The sequence below is a fragment of the Fragaria vesca genome, linkage group LG6, assembly GCF_000184155.1.
Source record: "Fragaria vesca subsp. vesca linkage group LG6, FraVesHawaii_1.0, whole genome shotgun sequence".
NCBI lineage: Eukaryota > Viridiplantae > Streptophyta > Magnoliopsida > Rosales > Rosaceae > Fragaria > Fragaria vesca.
The window spans coordinates 8,360,308-8,381,439 of NC_020496.1; the positions used below are offsets into that span (position 1 = coordinate 8,360,308).

Here is a 21,132-nt window from a genome sequence, read left to right on the forward strand (position 1 = left end):
TAGAGGATACAACTATTTGGTTCAAATTCTTGTGCAAGAACTTGACCCTGGCGAATTTACTTTATGCTTAAAAAAAATAGTTTTTGGGGAGGAAGAAGAAGAATGAGTCGATGATAAAAACGTACAACGACAGAAGTCGTCCTTATATAAAAGTCAATTCGAACAGGTATAACTGTTCGGACAGACACAACTGCTCAGACAGTTGTAACTGTTCGGATAATTATGTCTTTTGATATTTATCCGAATTAATAATTAAATTAAATAATATTAATTTCTAAAAATTAAATTCGGATTTAATCAACATATTAAATATATATATATTATTTATTTCTATTAAAAAACCTAATAGAAAGCCCACCAAACTCATATTAGGCCTATCATCCATTTAATAAGTCACATGGGTGTTTCCATATAAAAACTCACACATTTAATTCTTTGTCTACAAAAGCTGGACTACACACTTTGTACCGTACCTCATACGGATCCGTTAACGGAAGGGCAGTTACGTAATTTCTGGTCGTTCACGGTAACTGCATGATTTCACTGCTGTACTGAGGGATAGAAAAGAGATTTCGCCCGAGATCGATCCCCCACGCGTCTCAACCCTTCGTCAACTATTTCGATACATTCGATAAGGCAGAGATATTGAATCTCGAACTTATTCGAAGAGAGTCCGGATCTGGAATCGGACACCCAGAGAGAATGATTAGCGACGAAGCTCATTGCGGCGAGGTCAGAGTCGAATCTAATCTGGTAGCCATCGCCAAAAACCCAATACAATCCGCCTCAGGTTCCTTCTCTTTCTAAATTGGTATTGCGAACCTTGCTTTTCTTTGCTTTGTTTGTCATTTTGCATCTTAGATTGCATATATGCCCCACTAATTCTACATTTGGAACCCTGGTCCTCGATAAACATATCATCTTGGATTGCTACTTTTGTTTATCTATTGTTCTTTTGATTTGATTTTAATGCCATTTGATCTTGGATGCTGCAACTGGATGGTAAGTTGCTAACTTATTGATTGAACTTAATGAAATTCTCATTATATATTAATCTTCAATGTTTAGGGTTCATATTTTATTCTTGCAGAGTTGTAGATTAATTGAACTGATTATGCTGGGTTCTTATGATAATGTTTATTGTTTTGCTCAACAGGCAGTAGGTAGACTGAACTGATGAGGAATGTTTCAGCTGAATAGGAAGATTGCATTGTTGATGATGTTGGAATCTGCTGCAGATATCATGCTATATGCACCTTGTGGGATCTTATTGATAATGCTTCAATCTATTCCATATTGTACAACATTAAGCAATGACTCTGTAGGTCAAGTGAAAGGTATATATATACTCACTTGGAAATCAAAAATGGTTACACTTACATGGATCTGTTATTAGACTATGCTCCTTCACATTGGGTGCATATGCATGTCCCAATTATCTGAATGTGAGGACCCCATTAATCCTTCGGTTAACTTGCTTCCCTAAGGAAATAGGTTAGGTAGTGAAAAAGGGTATAGATTATAGGTACCAGCAGTGCTCCAAGAGTGTTTCAGCACCTGCAAATGAATAATGAACCAAATTGACTAGTGATATTTCTAGAAACCTGATATTTAAACAAGTTTGTATGTCAGATCCCTTCAAATTACGTGATATTTAAACAAGTTTGTATGTCAAATTACCTGATATTATGGAAAAGAACAAATTCAGGTTCCTGGAGTAAGGGTAGTACAAAGATCGCGGAGGCTTTTTTTCTTTAATTTTTGGAATAGGAAGATCATTTCTCTTTCATAACGTTCTTGTTGTCTTGTTAGATTCACTAAAGTTTGATAGGGGTCTCTTGTGTTTGGTGTGCTGTACGTGAGAAACATAATACAATTTGTATTTGGAAGGAAGGTGTTTGGGGATTTTGGTGCAGGGTAAATTTTGTAGAATTTCCAGAGTCACTGCCATATGTGCATTTACAGCTGGGGCTATGCTTCTCTTTAATATGGTATCTTACATTTGCCGTGGTTGCTTACGAATGAAAGATGGGATGAATCAAACTATTCTTTTCTTAGTTTATGGTAAAATTCTAGTCTCTGTCGTTTGTTTCTTCATTAAAATGTTGACATTGAAAATCAGATCCAGTTCATCTCACTTCATTGTATTGTTTTCATTCAGGGCTATATGATTATCTTTGGATTAAACGCTCTTTAATGACAAACATTACAGAGTGATGGCTCTGTAACTGGAACTTGGAACTTCACCAATGCCAAATATATCATTGCTACACTGTCAAAAACAAGTATTTTACAGCTGGATGAGACCTTGGCATGAACATATATTTCACTGTTAGTCTTGTTTAAAACTTTTCTGATCGTTTTGATTCTTGTCATGGATTTTTTTGAGCTACATGAATGTTACTCAGGGAATGAGCTAAATGAATGATGCTTATTAAAAAGATATTGGATCCAGCGTATTGTAAATACATGTAGCAGCCTTCAAAACATCCCAAGGACCTCAGCTGCCACTTCAGCAAGGGCATGGAATTTGGAACCAGGTGGGTGTTTATAACAGTGGTCATCATCTGCCATGAACGCAGTCGTGCTTATTTCTGATAACTTTTCTTAACAATTGGTCACCATCTGTGTCTGATATCTGTGGTTCAATTTCCAAAGCTGAATTATACTGATATGAATCTTACAACATGTATTCGGATCAGCTTGGTACATCAGTAGTATGACACCAAAACATATTGCGAACAGACATTGATGAATGGAAACTACAGCTTACTCTACATTACTAACTGGTGTTCCCAATCCAGATTTCTACAGGTGGTTGATTACATCATGATCCTTACTCAACATCTCATTTAAAGGATTAATGTATAATTCTTTTGTATTCTCATTGCGTTCTTTAACTCTGGGTTTTGTAACCAATTTTTTTATAAATCTATAATAGACATGAATCTCCAGCTTTAGCATCTCATATAAATTACGTACAATTTCCAGCTTTTCACAATCAAAGCAATTCATACTATTTTGACAGAGATCATCAATCATGGCTTCCTTGATAGTTAAAGTGCTGACCCTTAATTCTGTGGTGCCTTGGACGAGGTTAGCATGTAACAAATGCATACATCACTAGTTTAGCAGACGAAGCATTACAACGTCGAGGACTTGGATTTATAGTTTTATACACCTAGTCATCGAGGCTTGATGTATAAATCTTTTTAATCTCCTAATACTTAAATTAAAACAGCATTTCAATGTCAAAATCTTTGGATAGCCGTAAGTTTATTACAAGAAGAATGACCAATTCAAATGGGATACACTACTGTGAAAATTACTGGTATTCAACTTTATTCGGCATGACAATGCAGCAACCCAAAACCACAATTACGTATCCTTCTGAATAGTAAATAAAACCATAATATGCACAGAATCTCTCATATCAGTTTTATAGTAACATGCCAAATATCAGGCTCTTAGTGAAATACCACCAGAGTTTTACAAAAGGATGGTTAAATGATTTGCATTATGTCAAGACACAACTACATAAGCAAAAAGTTATCAATAATTCATCAAAGTACTGTGCTAGGTCATCTAAAACTCCCCAGTCCCCAAAGGCTTCTGTGCTATGTCCTCACCAAGCCTTCAAAAACAAAAACCACCCTGATTGTGGCTGTAACCTTAGACAGCAACATACCTTCCAATCAAAGATGAATTCAAGAAACATAAAGAATCCCAAAAGCTGACAAGAAATTTAATTCACCCTATTCTCGTCCACCACTACGTACACCTTTATATTCTTCAACAATCCGTATACTTCTTTCTATCAAAATGAATGACAGCGAAAACCGCAAGCCAAGGAACTTAATTTGGCTTTCTTTCCTTTGCCAGAACCAAGATACCGTGAGCATAGAGCAGGACCTTCCAATTCTCCTTGAAGAACTGTCTCCCACAAATGTAAAGTAGCTTCACATCTAGTTTTTGGTTTCATGCATTTCCTGCTGTAGTTCATCAGCAGAGGTATTAAAATGGTGAAGCTAGTCTATTCAATCACTATTTATGACAGAGTATCACAAGTCCATGAGATTTTTGGTGCCTAAGAAGACGATGAAGACTTGAAAACACAAATTAGTGCTTGTATATGACCAAAAAATGCCAAGAATAACATTATTTTGTTGCTTCTTGTGTCATAGAAACACCTTGCTCTTCAGTCCTCAGTATTTTGTGTCTGGAAAACATTCATTTATGTCAAGAATAACAAGATCTATGGGGCTATTCTACTCATGAAACATGCATAATCTCTGACTTTCATATAAAGGATGGATGATGCAAGTAATCAAAAAAATCACAAAATTATCAGTCACACAAATGAGAAGGATATTGCTTCGGCCTGGATCGGTTAATTTTTATCGCATAGCAAATTTATGTAAATTCCAATAGCATATTGTAGACCATAATCATATATGCAAAAGAATCGCAAGCAGAAAGTCTAAAACTTGAAATCAAGCAGCTAATATCATGTGTATAAATTCCTCATCTGATACTCCTCCAAGTACACACCACATGTTACACAGCTCTTCAAATTCCAATTTCTCTAATCCCTATATGGCTACCGTCGCTAAAGAATTTACAGTTTACCTAAACCACATATGCCTATGCTAAACTAAATGACACCATATGCACAACTCTGTTAGCAGAGTCGACCATCTATATCATTGTAAAAGGTAGAAGAAAAAAGATTGACAAACACAAACCCAACTATCAGTGTCTTCCATATTTTTTTTTATAAGCTACAGCTTACAAGCTGAATAAAATGATCTAAATTTCAAGACCAAATGACTAGATAGTTTACATATGTTTGATCTAGCTGTGGCAACTACAAATTCATTGAATCAAATTTGGATACAGCACCACAAAGAATACAACGATAGAAAGAACTTATAAGAGTTAAGACATATGGTAGCTATTAGATAAAGATCATACAGAACAAAGCCAGAGAAAAGTACTATAATGGCTTGCCATTGAACCTATCACTCTTGTGGGAAGAAGAAATCAAATCCTTTTTCATTATTGTAAACAAGAAAACAAAAGAGAAACAGAGGAAGGCATTTGATGTGCAAGACCTTAGATTGATATCAGATAGAGATAAAGAACAGTGTAAAACAGAGATTGCTCTGGATTAATGCTAATGACTTAATCAGAACAGTGTAAACAACAATTCAGTTCCAAGGGGAAGGGACAGTTGCGGCATCAAGGCAGATAATAAAATGACACCAAGCACAAATGAATTTTATGTGTAATAAATTCAACTGAAGTGTTGAAAACCCAAATGACAGCAAAGCATCACAATAATTTTCGATTGATACTGGAACAAGACAATTGCATTAGTTTTGCTCTAATTGAAGATGTGCAAAATTCTAGTTACTATGATCATGGGTGAAAATGATAATCATGCGTACAAGCTATGGTCCAACGCCTAAACAATACAGAGCCCTCACCAGCTAAATCTTTTCTGACTGTTGCCCATGAATAAAACTAGAACCATTGAAATGTAGCTACCAATGGAAATGGATCAACTGAGATCTCGTTATCTCAGCAAACTTCATGGGATTAACATCTGGATAGGCAGTTTGTTATTTCACCCGTCTTAGTGGACTTACATCTACGAGTCTAGATCAAGGAGTTTACATCACAACTATTACCATATACTCTCGGGTTCAATTCTCTCTAAACTAAAAATGGAACCTATACGATTAATGTGAACTATCAAATAATGTACTAAGCTACGTATACATGTTATGGTATAGAGTCCAGACTATTTAATATGTCTACACTCTAGAGCAAGATTACAATGTACCTTTTTCACTGTCGTAGACACCTGAGTCGCTGCCATGTTTGGCTTTGTGAATGTTTCTAACTTCAATCGGAAACAGCAGAGAAAATGACTTCCCCTGAACCACATTCAACAAAAGAACAGACTCATCAGTGTTGGTGTGATCGACTCTAGTCTTATTCTGTACAAAAATGTATATCAAATAAATACATTTGTATCATATACCGGAATATTACATCTCCAAATCAATCTTTGCTTCGAGTTTCAACCCAGAAAACACCATGAAGATGCTCAGAAATACACGAGAAATGTCTTGATCCTAACAAGAAATTGCCTTGCAAGTAAATAATAGTATTCAAAGTTTCTACCCAAGAACAATCCTATCAACTTTAGAGAAGCAAAATCCAACTTTGATTCCTGAAACCATCTTTGTCTAATGACTACCACCTAAGCTCATCCAGTCAACACTTCTCCTCACCCCCCACACACTGACCACCTACACTTATCCTAAGCCCAGTATATCTTTTGTAGCAAGGGGGAACTGTTATGAATGTGAATTCATGCGATGAACTGATAAAGAATGAAACCAGATTGTCAATAAACTAGTTGATAGTAAACCAGATCATAGTAAAATCACACCAAAAAGTCCACATTTCAGCTGAAACCAAATTAAGCAAAAAGGCCAAGAAAAGATCACTACTTTACCTAAAATTAGCAGAAGAGAATACTATCCAATCCTCAGTTGCTGGGTTTATATAACCAAACAAAGAAAACAATAGGGTTGATATAAATGTAGGCAAAGCACTACTTCTTTACCTTCAGCCCAGTTTGCACTTTTTGTTTCAGCTAGTTGGTCCACAGCCACATTACTAGGAGCACAAAGCAAAGCCTGGAGAAAAGGGAAAATTTAGTGCGCAAGAGAGAGAGACAGAGAGGGAGGGAGAGGGGGTCTAGATCACAACTGATATCAAATACTCTCGGGTTCGATTCTCGCTAAACTAAAAATTCACATATGATAAACTAAGCCACACACATACACAGAACGCTATTAAATCGAAACAAGCTCAGCAAACATGTGTTCCTGACTCATGAATTCGAAGACGGCTGTTGATCAAATCTCAAAAACAGGGGACACAATGCTGTAAGTCATATATTACTTACCTCCGGATCTGGTTGCATGCAGTTTCCAGCTTCAACCCATTCATCGATTTCAAGCTCGTGAGCAAAAACGCCTCTTTCGTATCCGAAAATGTGCACCGCACTCTACTCCACCTTCAACCCATTCTTCAGTAAATCGATTTCAAATGTTTTGAACATCGCCGCTAATTCTCCCTCTCGATGGCGGAGACGTGGCAAATCTCCCACTAGTGTCATATTTACCCCCCACTCCCTCTTCTTCTCACCTCACCGGCGATTCCATAAAAGCCCTTCGCTTTTAACTAGACGGCGTCGATGACGACGGGAATGAGCGTCATCTGAGAAATCCCATCGATGTCCCTCAAGTTTCGTCTCCACCGATGAAAAGCCGCCACGTGGTCGGGTCCCTTCATGACGTACTGTACTACGGCGTAGTCCAGCGCTTTCCTTCTTTGTCAATGTGGGATTAATCCCAGACAGTGTTCCAACATTCACTTGGTCCAACCTCATGCATTTTGTACCAACCTGTTATGAGAGCAGATCCAAACTTCTCTGTCCGCATCTTTGACTGTAAAGAGCTAGCTAGCTCGCTCTTAATTGCCTCTTTATATTCCCCCTTCTCTTTCTTTTCAGACTCATTCCATCGATCACCAATGTACGCTAATCGATCAATTAGTCACATACTCATGAGTCCTAACTAGCTAGCTCCATCGATCTAAACCTCTCCAGAGATTACTCTCTTTTTCTTCAGCTTGATTGGAACCCAATTATCATAAACCATTAAGCTAGGCTATCAAGTTAATAGATTTTGATGTGTTTTCTTCTCTACCCTATGTCTTTCTTTTTCCAACTACCCCTCTTCCTCCGGAGTCCAGAACTAGGATCTGGTCCTTCTATGAAATACTTGATACATACCTGCTTCCTCCTCTCCTATCTTGAATTGCTCCTCAGCTCCTACCTTGCAATGAAACTTTGACCATTCTGGCCGCGACCAGTGACCGAACCAGGATTTATAATCTGAGAGGTCCGATATATAAACTACTAGTTCGAGAATAAATTTGTGATTTTTATGTTAACACAACATATTATTATTATTTTTAAAAAGCTAAACAACTATTTACATATATGTGAAGAAAAAAGTTAGTATATAATAGACAAATTATTCGTCCATACATAGAGCTATTAACCACAGGTACAACATACTTTCAAAAATATTCCACCAAAGTTTATTATTTATTAAGTTTGTTGTTGTTGTTTACGTACTCATGTGGCTAAATCAAGATTTCCTTCATAGTAATTATGTCGTTAAAAATAGGTTTCCTTCGTAGTAAGTAGACAGCGAAATGTTTTGGGGGGGGTTCACTTCATTAAACTTATCACTTTCTTTGTTGATTTCGAGCTGTTAGCTATCTAATATTGGCTATGGTGGAATCATAAGGGGGTCTGAACCCCTTCAGGCCTTCAAATGGTTCCGCCCCTAGCCGCGACGTAGTAGGTGGTCTTTCTTGTTCTTGTTCGAAAATCATTGTTACATGTAAAATATATAGCTGGCTCTCGGTTCTCATATCAAACGACTTCATATTTCATTTCTGGTTTGATTGCCCAACTTTGTTTAAGTCATAGTCCATTGATGAATAGCCCTTTGTAGTTTGTAATTTGGTGTTGTAAATTTGCAATGGCTAGTAACAAATCGTATAAAGGTGCTTGATGTTATGATCGCAATTCGGCCGGATTCTATTTCAAATTTTGAGTATTTTTGTTTATTAGATTGTGATTCATCCATATACTTGAATTTATCCATTGAATTTAAGATATAACGACAGAACAAGTTGGCTGAATTTGGTCATTTATATATACACTCCAGCCTTGGCCTGTTATAATAGCTTCTTCCCCTCAAGTGAGACGAATAGCTAGCTAGCTGCTCAAAAATGATCGATACTGTCCTACTTAAAAAGGCAGCAAATATAAAAGAAAAAGAAAATCATTAAGTTTACGTTCTTGAATTACTTCTATAAACATTACTAATTGTTGCATGTCCGTACACGCAAAAGAAGAACCAGCAATTTTTTGTTTTCTTTTATTTTTTTGGTTGAATATTTTTGTTTAAGAAGAGAAATATACTTTGTAAGATCCAAATTAATACATGAAAATTGGACAAATTGTGTAGCCGCTAGCTAATCCCTCGTAATCACCTCCAATTCTCCAAACGTAACGTCGCTTCCTTTCACCTCTTGTTCGTTTCTGTTGAGCCGTGCGATATAACTGTCTACAAGAAAGCCTATCTACGCCCAAACTAAGCTCAACTTTCAAAAGCTCCGCAGAAATCAATCACCATGGATATGAACATGACGATGAACAATATGACGATGGATATGACTATGCAGATGAATTTCTACTGGGGCAGAAACGTCACTATCCTCTTCTCTAAGTGGCCTGGAAACGACCAACACAACCCAGGCATGTACATATTGGCTCTCTTCTTTGTGTTTGCCATGGCCTTTGCAATGGAAGCTTTGTCCGTCTGGCCGACTATCAAGCCCGGCGGAAGTGCGGTTGCGATAGGGCTGACTCAGGCTTCTCTTTACGCGATTCGCGTCAGCTTGGGTTACTTTGTGATGCTCGCAGTTATGTCCTACAACATTGGAATTTTCATAGCAGCCGTGGCTGGACACACGGTTGGATTGTTTGTAGCCAAGACTAGTGCTCTTGCCATGACCAAGCCTTCAGAGTTCGAACCTTCAACGAGCATTTGAACATAGCTATTTGATGAGTAGTTATAGTTTGTGAATAAATTAATTACATGTTTTAAAGAAATAATTTCACAATTTAAATCCTTCGTTTTATTATGCTTCAAGTAGAGCTGCTACCCTATAGGTAATATCATGGAATTATTATAGAAAATTACATTGTTTCGTTCCTTTATGTTTAATTTTATTTTCATTTCAAGTTTCCCATGTCAACTTTCTATGTTTTGCCTGTATTTGGGTGGTCTTGTATGGATGAGTTCACTCGAGCAGAACTACAATATTCACATGAGCATATATTCATGTGAGTTTTAGCTTTGTCAACAAGTTTGATTAGCGTTTCGTGTAGATAAATGAGATTACATGTGATACCTTAGTTTCCATGAACGAAACTAGACCTTAGTTCCCAACATTGTGTCCATCAATTACAAAGGATAATGGAAGGTCTCAAAATGACAGTGAAATAGGCCAATATTAGTACAACTTAACGGACCCATGCCAACGTACAATTAGATTAGAACTTAAACTACAATCCTTCTAAGCAGCAAAGTTGCCGAGGGTGAAAAGACTTCGACTCTGTGAGCTAGCTAGCCTTCGTCGTTGTTGCCACAAGGCGCCATTTGGACCTCCGCTTGACACACAGAGACGTACCCAGCCAGATTATTCTCCCATTGCATGCATGAACACTACCAGATCGATAAAATTCGATTAGAAGAGACCACCGGCCAATTCAGCTCCACATATAAACCCCTTCCTTGATATGTTATTATTGTTATAGATCAATGATGCGTGTTTTAAATTGGCCGATACGTGTCTGAAAAAATTCATTACATCTTATTTGTGAGCGTTCATCACTCACTTGTCCAGTTGTGTTGAATACAGTGCGTTTGTTTTCGTTGAACCTAGCTAGACATGGTATAAGTTCCAAACTGAACTTGTTTATTTGTATACCCTAAGTTCAAACTAAACTTGTAAGTAATTACTATTTTAAGTAAGGGTTAAAGCTGTGAGTCGATCGCAACAGTACGTCACAACACTAGAACATGTTTTGATATTTTCGACATTTTTCTTTCTTCTTCTCTTTTTATCTTTTGTGACAAATTATATACAAGTCATTGTGATCGATCTGTCATTATATATTCCTCACATTTCACATGCAATAAAGGTCAACTCGGACATGGTAATCATCTCATGAAATGCAATCTTCTAACTGTTGGAAAGCATTTGTATGGGTTAGAGGATACCGATTTCCAAATTAATTAGGTCATCTTTTGCAATATATATAGTAATAGTGACCTAGAAATAATTAACCATACAACTTATGAATTTCATGATTAGAAGAACTTGATCAATGATGTTGGAGAAAACGTACTAGAATGAAGGGGGGTATCTGCATCCCTCAAACTCTCAAAGGACATAATGCACTTATATGCACGCAGACTTACAAATCTATAATATGCACATAATTTGAAGTGTTTTTAAGAATGATGCACTTTGAAGTGTTTCTTATCACTCAAATAGCCAAATGCACACGTTGTTTTTAGCTCTTGAACCTCAAATACCATCGAGAATTGGCATCCACGTACAAATCGTTCAACTTATATTAAATTCCATAATGCATTTCAATGAATATATAACCCTGGCCATTCCTTTCATTCAACTTTCACAACACCGATAACCTCCTTTATATTATTTTCTTTCTCCCACACAATAAAGGTACGAAGAAACAAACAAAAACCATGTGAAATAAAAGAACAGAAGAATTTGAGCTAGCTATATCAGAAGGCCACTCATCTCTTAACCCCCGTCATCAACTACAATGTCGTTGCTTTCCAGCTCCTCCCTTTACATTATATACACACATTTCTATCAAAAACCAAACTCTACCTTGTTCACTTTGTCCAAAGCCACCTGATCATCCTAGTTAACTCTCTTTCCTCTCTTAAGGCGGTATGTCGATGCCACCGATGGCGCCCATGCCGCCCATGCCGCCGATGGCTCCCATGCCACCGATGCCGCCGATGGCACCGATGGCACCGATGCAGATGACTCCACCTTCGGGCGACCTGAGCAACACATCCATGATCATGAACAACAACCTCCACTGGGGCATCGACGCCACTATACTCTTCTCCGGCTGGCCAGGCCACCACCACCCCGGCATGTACGTCTTATCTCTCGTCTTCCTCTTCCTCCTCGCCATCGCCATCGAGGTTCTTTCAGTGGGGCCTACTCTGAAGCCAGCCGCCACTCCTCTAGTCTCCGGCGTCACTCAGACGGGTATATATGCCCTGCGCACGGTTTTGGCATACTTGGTCATGTTATCTGTCATGTCCTTCAATATTGGAATCCTCATAGCCGTGGTGGCTGGCCACGCCCTAGGTTTCTTTGTCGTCAAGGTTCGTGCGCTTAACCACATCGCCGGCCAAGGCCAAGTCGACTCGAACGATCCGCTCAAAGTATGATCGACAATGAATCAGTGTGTCTTCTTCTTAATAACGGCGTTGTGGTTTGTTTGTTATCTTTTGTATCATATTGCTCTTGACTCGCCTGGTTTTAATTGGTTTGTTTAAGCTTTGTTCTGTGCGACCTTTCTTTCGTCGTTGTTTCTATAGCCTTTTCTATTAAATTGTGCGTGCTTGTTGTGCTGTAGCAGTGTTGTATTTTAAGCTAGCTAGTTTCTTGAGGCTAGCTTGTATTGTATAATTGATTCTCAAAAAGAGGTTATATTGTATAATTAATTGCATAGTTTTAAACTTTTATTGAACGTCTTGCACTCTTGCGTAGTGCTCAATAAAGCTATTGTTGGATTCTTCTACTCGGATCTCTTACTTGAGTTACTTCAACGAGAACTCATTTTATGTTGAAGTCTAGAATGACCACTTTTCATTTTCTTTTTCACGTAATAAAATCCGTACGTAATTATGAGCTGTGATCGAAATCGATTTATCTCAATTTGAAAAATACACGTATCCATAGTTCGTTATAGTATACACGTATCATATAGTTCGTTATCTATATGATTACCAGTATAGTATGATTAGTATCAAAACCAAACATTGTTCTCATCGCTACTCTATAAACCAAAATCTGGACTCCTCCGTTTTCTGTAAATTAGTGTTTAGAATCACCAATACGTAGTTAGCCCAGCTAAGTGCCTAAATTGAAGAAGCACCTTATATATATAGTTGGCTGGAGTTACAATCTAAATTGTAACAACACGCATCACCATATTGAGGGAGGTAAAGGACGAATGGGGAAGTGCTATACGATTATGAATGCAGAAGATATGGCTGGTGTTTGCACCCGAAACTAGCTAGACTACTCTGACATCACTCTGTAAATTCAGCTTAACAGTGACTAGTTCGTAGGTTAATGTAAACTTTTATGATCAGGATTCATATAGAAAAGGGAGTAAGAAAACGAAAGGGGGCTCATAAGGACCCTTACAAATCAACCCCGTTTTGACCTCGTTAACAATAGAGCTGCGTAATACAGTCACTTCTGATTTTCCGAAATTGTATATCCATTGTCCGTGGAGTATAGAACCTAGGAAGTGTGATTTTACTTGGTAGTTGGATCTCTGTTGTAGTCTACAATATCTCTGTTAGTCTTCCACCGTAATCAAAGGAACCCGTCTAATTAATCCACTGGTTCAGCAAATAGGCCAGAACAAAGACGAATGTGAAATTGAAAAGCATGGTGGTCCATCCTATCCGTCCAAGGACTGTGAGCAATCTGGCCCAGAATGAGGTTTGCGGGGCTGATGTTTGAGCGGCATTCCCCGCAACTTCACGAGAGGTGTCCGAAGTATCTCCATCCAAATCCTCCTCCTGAGCACCATTCTTCTCGTTTACATCTGCAGCCTTATCTCCATTTTCTTCGGTTCCAACCTCTGAAATTTCCCCTGGCTTCTTGTCAAATAGTCCCTTGAATTGTTTCCGTTGCTTCTTCTCAACCTCCTGATATGCCAAGAAAAGACACAGATGATATTGCATGATCGAGAATTCTCACTGCAACTCAAACAATGAATTAAATTTATTCATGCTCAACCCACCTGTTCTTGCTGCTTCACTTTAAGAAGAGCAGCTGTTGCATCTGGTTCCGTCGACTTGTCAAGTTGTATCATCTAATAGCGTCCAAGATAGAAATAAAAAAGATGTATGATAAGAATGTATCATTCATCAAACAAGTAAAATACCACTGAGTTTAAACATTACCTTGTTGAAGTCACTCTTGGCTTCCTCAAAATCTCCAGCAGCCATGAAGGCCATTCCACGGCGGTAGAGAGCCTTAACATGACCAGGGTTTGCCTCTATAACCTAGAAAGATCAGATACATCACAAGCCAAGTCAAACAGATTAACTTGGCACTGCAATATCAACTATTTTGACCTCGTATACTGTATTATGTAATCAAGATACCTTGTTGCATGTCTCAATGGCTTTTCTGCATTCCCCCATTTTAATGTAGCATGCAGCCACATTCAGATGTAGCAGATTCTTCAAACCAGAAACAAGCGCAAATTATCAATCACTGATGTAGATTTGTAAAGCTATCATACATACAGGCTCTGTTGCTAAGTTAGAAATGATGAAGTGAAGATATTTCAATCAAGAATAGTTGGACAATATTCCCTTCAAGCACATACTAAATATATGGTAAGACACACAAAGTAGAGTGAAACACGCAAAGCAAGATGCTTACCCTCGTATTTGAAAATGTCTTCCCTTCTTCATCATCTTGTGGATTAACGTGATTAAATTCCCGAAGCACCTACATGGCCCAGCAGATTGGAATTAAGCTCAATGAACACGTTTTCAAGTATTTCTAATAGTTGGTGGTATTGCATCACCAGTTTTGGGGAAAAAACGAACTGAGCTGATGGCACTTGGATGCCAGTAATATAGCTCCTCAATAGATTGACCATGATATAAAGGGATATTAAAAGTTACTTCCTACAGCATATAAATTTACAGCAGGCAGCACACAACTTTGCAATGGGATCAAACAAATGACTGTTGTAAGAAATCATCCTTCTACATGCAATTATGCATCAGAAAATAGTGTCCAAAAGGAATCATGCAAAATATGCATACAGTACCTTGTCATACTTTGCCTTGGCAAGTTCAAATTTTCCTTCTTTAAATAGCCTGTTCCCCTAAAATGAAAATGACAACACAATTCTAAGTTCACATAATTTAGAGTTTGAGTAGCCCACTGAATTAATGGGATGCACTAATATAAAAATAATTCAAAATACTGAAACAACTTTGTATCTTCTGAACATGAATGTGCATGCATGAAAGGATACAAAACTTGGATCAGATAAGATTCTCCATTAATACACCCAGCAGCTGTTAGATGGTTATTTGTGGCGAAAATCAAATCTTATTAATACATACTGTGTTTCTAATCTTCTCTGCTTCATCCATTATGCTTATAAAGTCCAAACCGGTCCAATCCTGCAATCGTATGAAAGTAAGGCATTAAACACTTGGCTTAGTGCAACTTGAAAGGAAGGACCTAAGAAAAAGAGCTCTCAAGAACATATGCAGATAATCGTGTCCAGATGACCATGAAATGAGATAAGCCTTAGCAGTGACATCAAATTCTAGAGCACCCACAGCTTCCATACAAGTCTACCTCTCTTCAGAACCACTAAACGTAAATGTCAAAGAGAACCATGCAGAGCCTTAGAGTTACTTTGAGTCAAAAGCTAATTCTCAAAACAAGGTTGATAATGAAACCTCAGATTAGATGGTATACCAAGATGATTACCTAATACTTCAATCATCAAATCATGCAAACTTTTTCATTACCCATTCTCAGACAAGATATTTTCATCTCATACTGAAGCAACCACTTGGACACACTTTAAATTCATACCAAAAAAATTAAATAATAGTCATAGATATAACAATCCTTATCATAAAAATTACATTAGTTAAAAGATAAAACATTACAGAAAGAATAACTTTAGAAATTACCCTTGGCATCTCAAAACCAAGAAGCTCGATTTCCCATTGAATATGAGCCCCTTCAGGAACGTTAGCAGGCCTGGCGATATGGGGGAAAAACCAGTGACACATTTGAACTGGATGAACAAACGAATAACGACAAGAGACTTCCAATTTTGGCTTGCGTATTAATTTAGAGTATTGTTGACGGCAAATCATAATGAATTACAGAAGGCAAGCTCGAATTCAAAAGGTAACCTAGCGAACTTGTCATATGCATAATCAGGAGGACAGGTGACCAGAGCTATCTCACCAGGCAGCATCAAACGAACACACATTTCGAACCCCTCAGGCACCTTCATACACAAATAAATGTTTCAGTGCAATTAATTCCGCCCTAAATTTGTTGATATCTGAAACAAGGTTCCAGAACAATCTATGCCAATTGCATCGTGCAAATACATATATAGCAGTACCAGAAGAATGAAGATTAAAATCAAGCATAAATATTTCTCCCCAGAGATGGTGAAAAACTCACAAGGCCTTCACCAGAACAGAACTCCAAAGGCTGACCATTGTTGTCAACTCTCGTATCAAAGAAGACTGCCTTTTCCTCATTAAGAATCATGCCCTTGTAATGGACTTGTAGAAGGCTGTCGTGAAGAGGACAATCCATAGGAAACTCACCTGATTGTTCCAAAATATGATAAACATGTTACATTTGAGCCATTTTGTGTCTGAGTTTCATATATGCACATATTGGATTTTAGGAATATACACAAAAAGTACCACTTGGTATAAATCACAGTGAATTCGAAACAGGTGGCATGACGCTAACGGCAATCGCATATCATGTAGCATTTCATGACCCATATTTTTAATGAAATTTAATTTATTTGAAAAGGGTTAAAATTCTAAAACCACACCTTCTCCATCACGAACACGCCTTTTAATCAGACGCCCATCTCCGAGCATGTCTCGAACCTTTTAATACATAACAATAGAGTTAGATCAGAACCTCAATACTTTTTAACCCACAGAAGAAAACTCCCTGTCAAATTACCTACACTATTATTTTGAGACTATGATTGAGAAATAAGAACTTTGCACACCTGAATAAAGTGGACAAGCTCCACCTCAAAATGAACTTCTTCAACACCATCTACCACAGGTAGGAAAGGAGATGAAGTCAAATACTGACTGCTGACATATATTATTGCCTTCTCTTGCCGTGCCATTGTACCAATTCCCATCTCAAGACCTTTAGGTATCTAGTTTGTATTTAAAGCACCATAGTTAGTAAAATGAAGTAGTCAAATGCAATTTTCTCCCACACAGCCTGAAAATTGATCAGGCCTTTTCTCTTATTATTACAGAGTGAAATGTGAACCCATCACGTATGTCCAGTTAAGGTCAATTTTATTGTTTTTACACAGAAAATGAACGAGAAAAACCGAACATAGTAACAGCTGAAAGTTCACCAACCTCCGACTTTCCAAAGTTAAAGAAAAATGGTTCTTCTCGAGTACATGGAACAAGCACTTTCCCATCAGCAGTCTTTGCGGAAATCCTAAGAACGGTCATATACCCCTCTTTAAATAGTTTAAGCATATTCCAATTTGCAATACAATAAAACAGCGGAAGTACTAGTTGGGAACGGCGTAAAAAGGTTTATACCAGGCTTTTACTTCATATGGTTCCCTCGGAGATTCCCAACCCTGACCTTCGGTTATTACCTGCCGAGTGCAAACAGGGAGTCCATTATGAAATAAAAGTTACAAATATGGAGCAAAGAAGGTAAAATAAAATTCATAATTTGTTGTCTAAATCATCACCTACCTAACATCCTCACTTCATTAGATCCTCTCTTTTTTTCTATAAATCATATCATTTGACTTATCAAATTTGATCACTAATCTTATGATATCTAAACGTTCTTCCATCAACTTTTTGCCATGATGCAAAAGAGATCTATGCCCATGCAGCAGAGCTATAATTTTAAGAATACATATTATCGTGATAGACGCCAATGACAACCCAGTACAATTGTGGAAAAGCATTTTAGTTCATTAGAATGCGCATAACCAATTCAAATAAAATGCAACAATATATTATTTCCAATACCTTCTTCACAACCCCCAAGTCATCACTAATAACCTGAAAAAGAACATAAAAGCCAAACAAGATCAGAGCCAATGTGAGGTCAGGAAGAAAGGTAAAAAGATAAAACCAATGTGTTAATCACCATCTAAATATCTAATCAATAGTTACATAAGCACACACAACTTTTCAGCAGAAGAATCAGTAATATTCACGTTTGATATGGAATCAACATATGCTAGGTGGAGCTCTACAATGCTGTTAACATTATGGATATAAAATGGTGGTTTCTATTCGAAGGTCTTACCTTGGCTTTGAAGAAATCTATCATCTCAATCTCAAAATGAAGTTCATCATCCTTTGGGAAGTCTGTGGGAGCTGATAGTGGGCAATCATCCTCACCATAGTGCACTTGAGGTTTCATTTTCAACTAAGTCATTACACAAACAAACAATTACAGTCATATACAAAATGAACTATATACACAAGCACAAATAACATTTAACCAAATATGAAAAGGTTTATCTTCTTCAATATAGGATTTTCTACCCCATTAAGATGCTGTCTAACTTTTAGAAAGCACATTTGCCGGTTGGCACAACAACACAGCAGTACCAATTCAGTTTCAAATTCACCAATTTACACACACAGTCATTGCCAGACAAAAGAACTCATGAACAAAGATATTACCATTGCAATTTCACCCTTCTGCATTGTTGGAATTCCTTCTAGCAATCCAACTATCATCTTGCTCTTTCCCAAAACACTTCGGATGGGGATTCCCTTGCCTGTTGACAAATGATTATTAAACTCAATCAGTGGAATACAACATTCGCATTAAACTCAATCAGATAATTCCACAAAACTGAACACAATTTTGAAGGAAAATATCAAGATATCCTCTATTAATTGTGAAAATGTGCTTTCCTAACAGGCTAACACACAATTCAACTCACCGCCGTATTCCGATCTTGAAGATTGAACAATAACTCCATCCAATGTTCTAACAGTGAAATGATAAATGACCTACAAAACAAACAATCAAACTTAGCTTCCACAGTTTGCTTTCACACAGTTCAATTGCTATTTTAGCTTCAATAATCGCAATGTAAGCCCAACCTGATCACCATCAGAAGGTGTCGAATCACCTCCGCCAGGTCTGATCACTGCTTTCATCAAGCTTCCGGCCACTATTTTCATCCTCCTAAAACCAAAACAAAATCATCAAAATTCCAATAGCATTTCAAAATTTCCACAGATTCATTTCTAACTTGCTAAAATCGAAGCTACCTACCTCTTCTCGTCATCGGTTGGTTCTTTCTTCGGCTTCTCTGGCGCGGCGGCTTCAATCACAGCCATCTCCGATCAACGTCGCCGGAAGTTTTAGAACGATGAAATCCCTAGCCGTACACGAAGCAAAGAGCTCCGGTTAGTTGAGGCAGTCGGAGTAGGAAGCTCCGGTAATCACAGAGCTTACCTGACTGATTGACTCAGAGAGTCGTCGATTCTGGAAGCTTCAGTTCCCTATTTTGATTTTCAATTTCAACGAACGGATCACTTGACTAAAATGGAGGATGGGGCAGTTGAGCACGAAAGAATTACCGTCCGTAATTCGTACCTTTATTTTACTATTTTACTTTGCAGGGCGCCATATGTCGAGCTTCCGGCGGCGTCCAACTTGTTTTGGCGTTAGTAGTGACAAGTGGCACCACGCTATTGAGAATTTGACACAAATTATTGGGTTTTTTTTTATAAAAAAAAATACCCATTTACGTAAAATCAGCTAAACTAATGCCTAATTGAATAAAAAACACAATATGGTTGTTGGACCTTCCTCAAATGGTAAATTTTCGATTAAGTCTGCTACTTGGTTACAATATGATTAAGTTCAGGAACATGATCAAATACAGCTGCTAAACAAGTTATGGAAGCTAAATATCCAACCAAAAGTTAAGCTTTTTGGTTGGCTCTTGATCAGAGGCAGGCTCAAAACAAGAGACAGGCTCTCCAGGTTTGGTTTTATTGATAATAACTCTTGCCCCCTTTGTAACAATGATAATGAAACAGTTAACCATGTTTTTGGTTATTGTGAATTTACTAAACAAGTTTGGAATCTTTCTCACATTGACTCCCCAGTTGATTGGGAAGAGGGTTACCTCAAAGTTTTTAAGGAACTCTTTATCTCTCAACCTTATGATGCTGATTTGTTTGCAAAAATGATTACCATTTGTTGGCAGGTCTGGAAAGTTAGAAATGATACTGTTTTTAGAGGAGGTGTTCCTAATCCTCTATCAACTACCTTAGCTGCAGCTTCAATGATCTCATGTCATACTAGTCTTAGCGAAAGAGTTATGGGGGTGCATTCTCAAAACCAGTGTGCCACTATTAAGTGGCAAACTCCTCCTAACTCTTTTGTTAAAATTAACTTTGATGGATCAGTCACAAGTAACTCAGTTGCTTGTGGCTTTATAATTAGAGACGCCAATGGAAGACCGATCTCTGCTGCCTCCAATCGCATTGGTAGAGCTTCAGTTCCAATTGCTGAACCCGTGGCTTTGAGAGACGGCTTACTCAAAGCAAAGGAGAAGGGTTTTACTAATGTTGAAGTTGAAGGAGATTCAAAGTTGGTGATAGATGCAGTGAATGGCCGCTTTGAACCACCTTGGAGATTGATCAAACTAGTGGAAGACATCAGAACTTTAGCTACTAGTTTTGATTCTATTATTTTTAGGCATGTGTTAAGGGAAGCTAACTTTGTAGCCGATGCTATAGCTAATCTTGGGCATGCTTGTAATTCTCCTATGTATTGGAATGATAGGATTCCCAGTGAGGTTTCGAGAGCCTTACTATTTGATATTGTAAATGTCACATCCCGAATTTTGGATAAATAAAAATTCCAAATTCAAGGCATGATAACTAAAAGAAAAACAAACTTTACAACAATTTATTTTTACAACTTGTGGAAAATAATTTGAACCAAATAAAACCTCCCTCAAACTCACTGCAAACTAGAAAGTAAACAAAATGAACTATGCCTATCTGCCGCAGCCTCAACTCTGCTAAACCTGACCTGCAAAAACAACCTCTACACCATGGATTGGTGCACCGGGTTGTAAACAACAAACCCGGTAAGCTTTAAAAGCTCGTATGAGTAAATCTACAAAAATGACTCAATCCAACAACACATGAATAAAACTGGGAGTTCATGCATTAAAATGAATTCAGGAAAACACTTACCATCAAGAGAAATGAAAAGAAGAAATTAAGAAAACGCAACAGTTCAAAACCAAACAAATCATAATGAAATCCTGCAAAAAGCGTAGTTCAGGATTCCACTAAATCACACAATTAAAATTAAAGAATCTCC

At 37.6% G+C, this 21,132-nt stretch overlaps 3 protein-coding genes and 2 non-coding genes across 8 annotated transcripts; 3 read left to right on the forward strand and 2 right to left on the reverse strand.

Annotated features, from left to right (window-relative positions):
• Positions 1-654: 654 nt before the first annotated feature.
• Positions 655-2,890, forward strand: LOC101301792. 4 transcript variants are annotated; one of them, XR_184883.1, is made up of 3 exons: positions 655-790; positions 1,157-1,337; positions 2,162-2,890. It is a non-coding gene; the product is annotated as an uncharacterized LOC101301792 (transcript). The 4 variants fall into 4 exon arrangements; XR_184884.1 differs by having other exon boundaries at positions 774-811; XR_184882.1 differs by lacking the exon at positions 655-790 and adding an exon at positions 1,813-2,064 and having other exon boundaries at positions 1,159-1,337.
• An 874-nt stretch (positions 2,891-3,764) lies between these two features.
• On the reverse strand, positions 3,765-7,097 carry LOC101302374. The gene is made up of 4 exons (XR_184885.1): positions 6,986-7,097; positions 6,641-6,713; positions 5,849-5,942; positions 3,765-3,992 (listed from the first exon to the last, which is right to left on the reverse strand). It is a non-coding gene; the product is annotated as an uncharacterized LOC101302374 (transcript).
• Positions 7,098-9,306: 2,209 nt separating this feature from the next.
• Positions 9,307-9,714, forward strand: LOC101302479 (copper transporter 6-like). Its single transcript, XM_004305120.1, has one exon. It carries the CDS (start codon positions 9,307-9,309, stop codon positions 9,712-9,714), a length of 408 nt encoding a protein of 135 aa, XP_004305168.1.
• Positions 9,715-11,514: 1,800 nt separating this feature from the next.
• LOC101302668 (copper transporter 6-like) lies at positions 11,515-12,352 on the forward strand. The gene has a single exon (XM_004302638.1). It carries the CDS (start codon positions 11,658-11,660, stop codon positions 12,168-12,170), a length of 513 nt encoding a protein of 170 aa, XP_004302686.1. The 5' UTR covers positions 11,515-11,657; the 3' UTR covers positions 12,171-12,352.
• Positions 12,353-12,996: 644 nt separating this feature from the next.
• LOC101302953 (peptidyl-prolyl cis-trans isomerase PASTICCINO1-like) lies at positions 12,997-19,296 on the reverse strand. Its single transcript, XM_004302639.1, has 21 exons — positions 19,243-19,296; positions 19,060-19,165; positions 18,885-18,969; positions 18,722-18,791; positions 18,456-18,553; positions 18,073-18,195; positions 17,790-17,822; positions 17,343-17,401; positions 17,151-17,235; positions 16,778-16,936; positions 16,592-16,649; positions 16,204-16,352; positions 15,924-16,021; positions 15,696-15,765; positions 15,111-15,170; positions 14,810-14,866; positions 14,413-14,481; positions 14,130-14,207; positions 13,926-14,027; positions 13,763-13,834; positions 12,997-13,667 (listed from the first exon to the last, which is right to left on the reverse strand). The coding sequence occupies exons 2-21, from the start codon at positions 19,122-19,124 to the stop codon at positions 13,344-13,346; spliced, it is 1,914 nt and encodes a 637-aa protein (XP_004302687.1). The 5' UTR covers positions 19,125-19,165; positions 19,243-19,296; the 3' UTR covers positions 12,997-13,343.
• Positions 19,297-21,132: the final 1,836 nt, after the last annotated feature.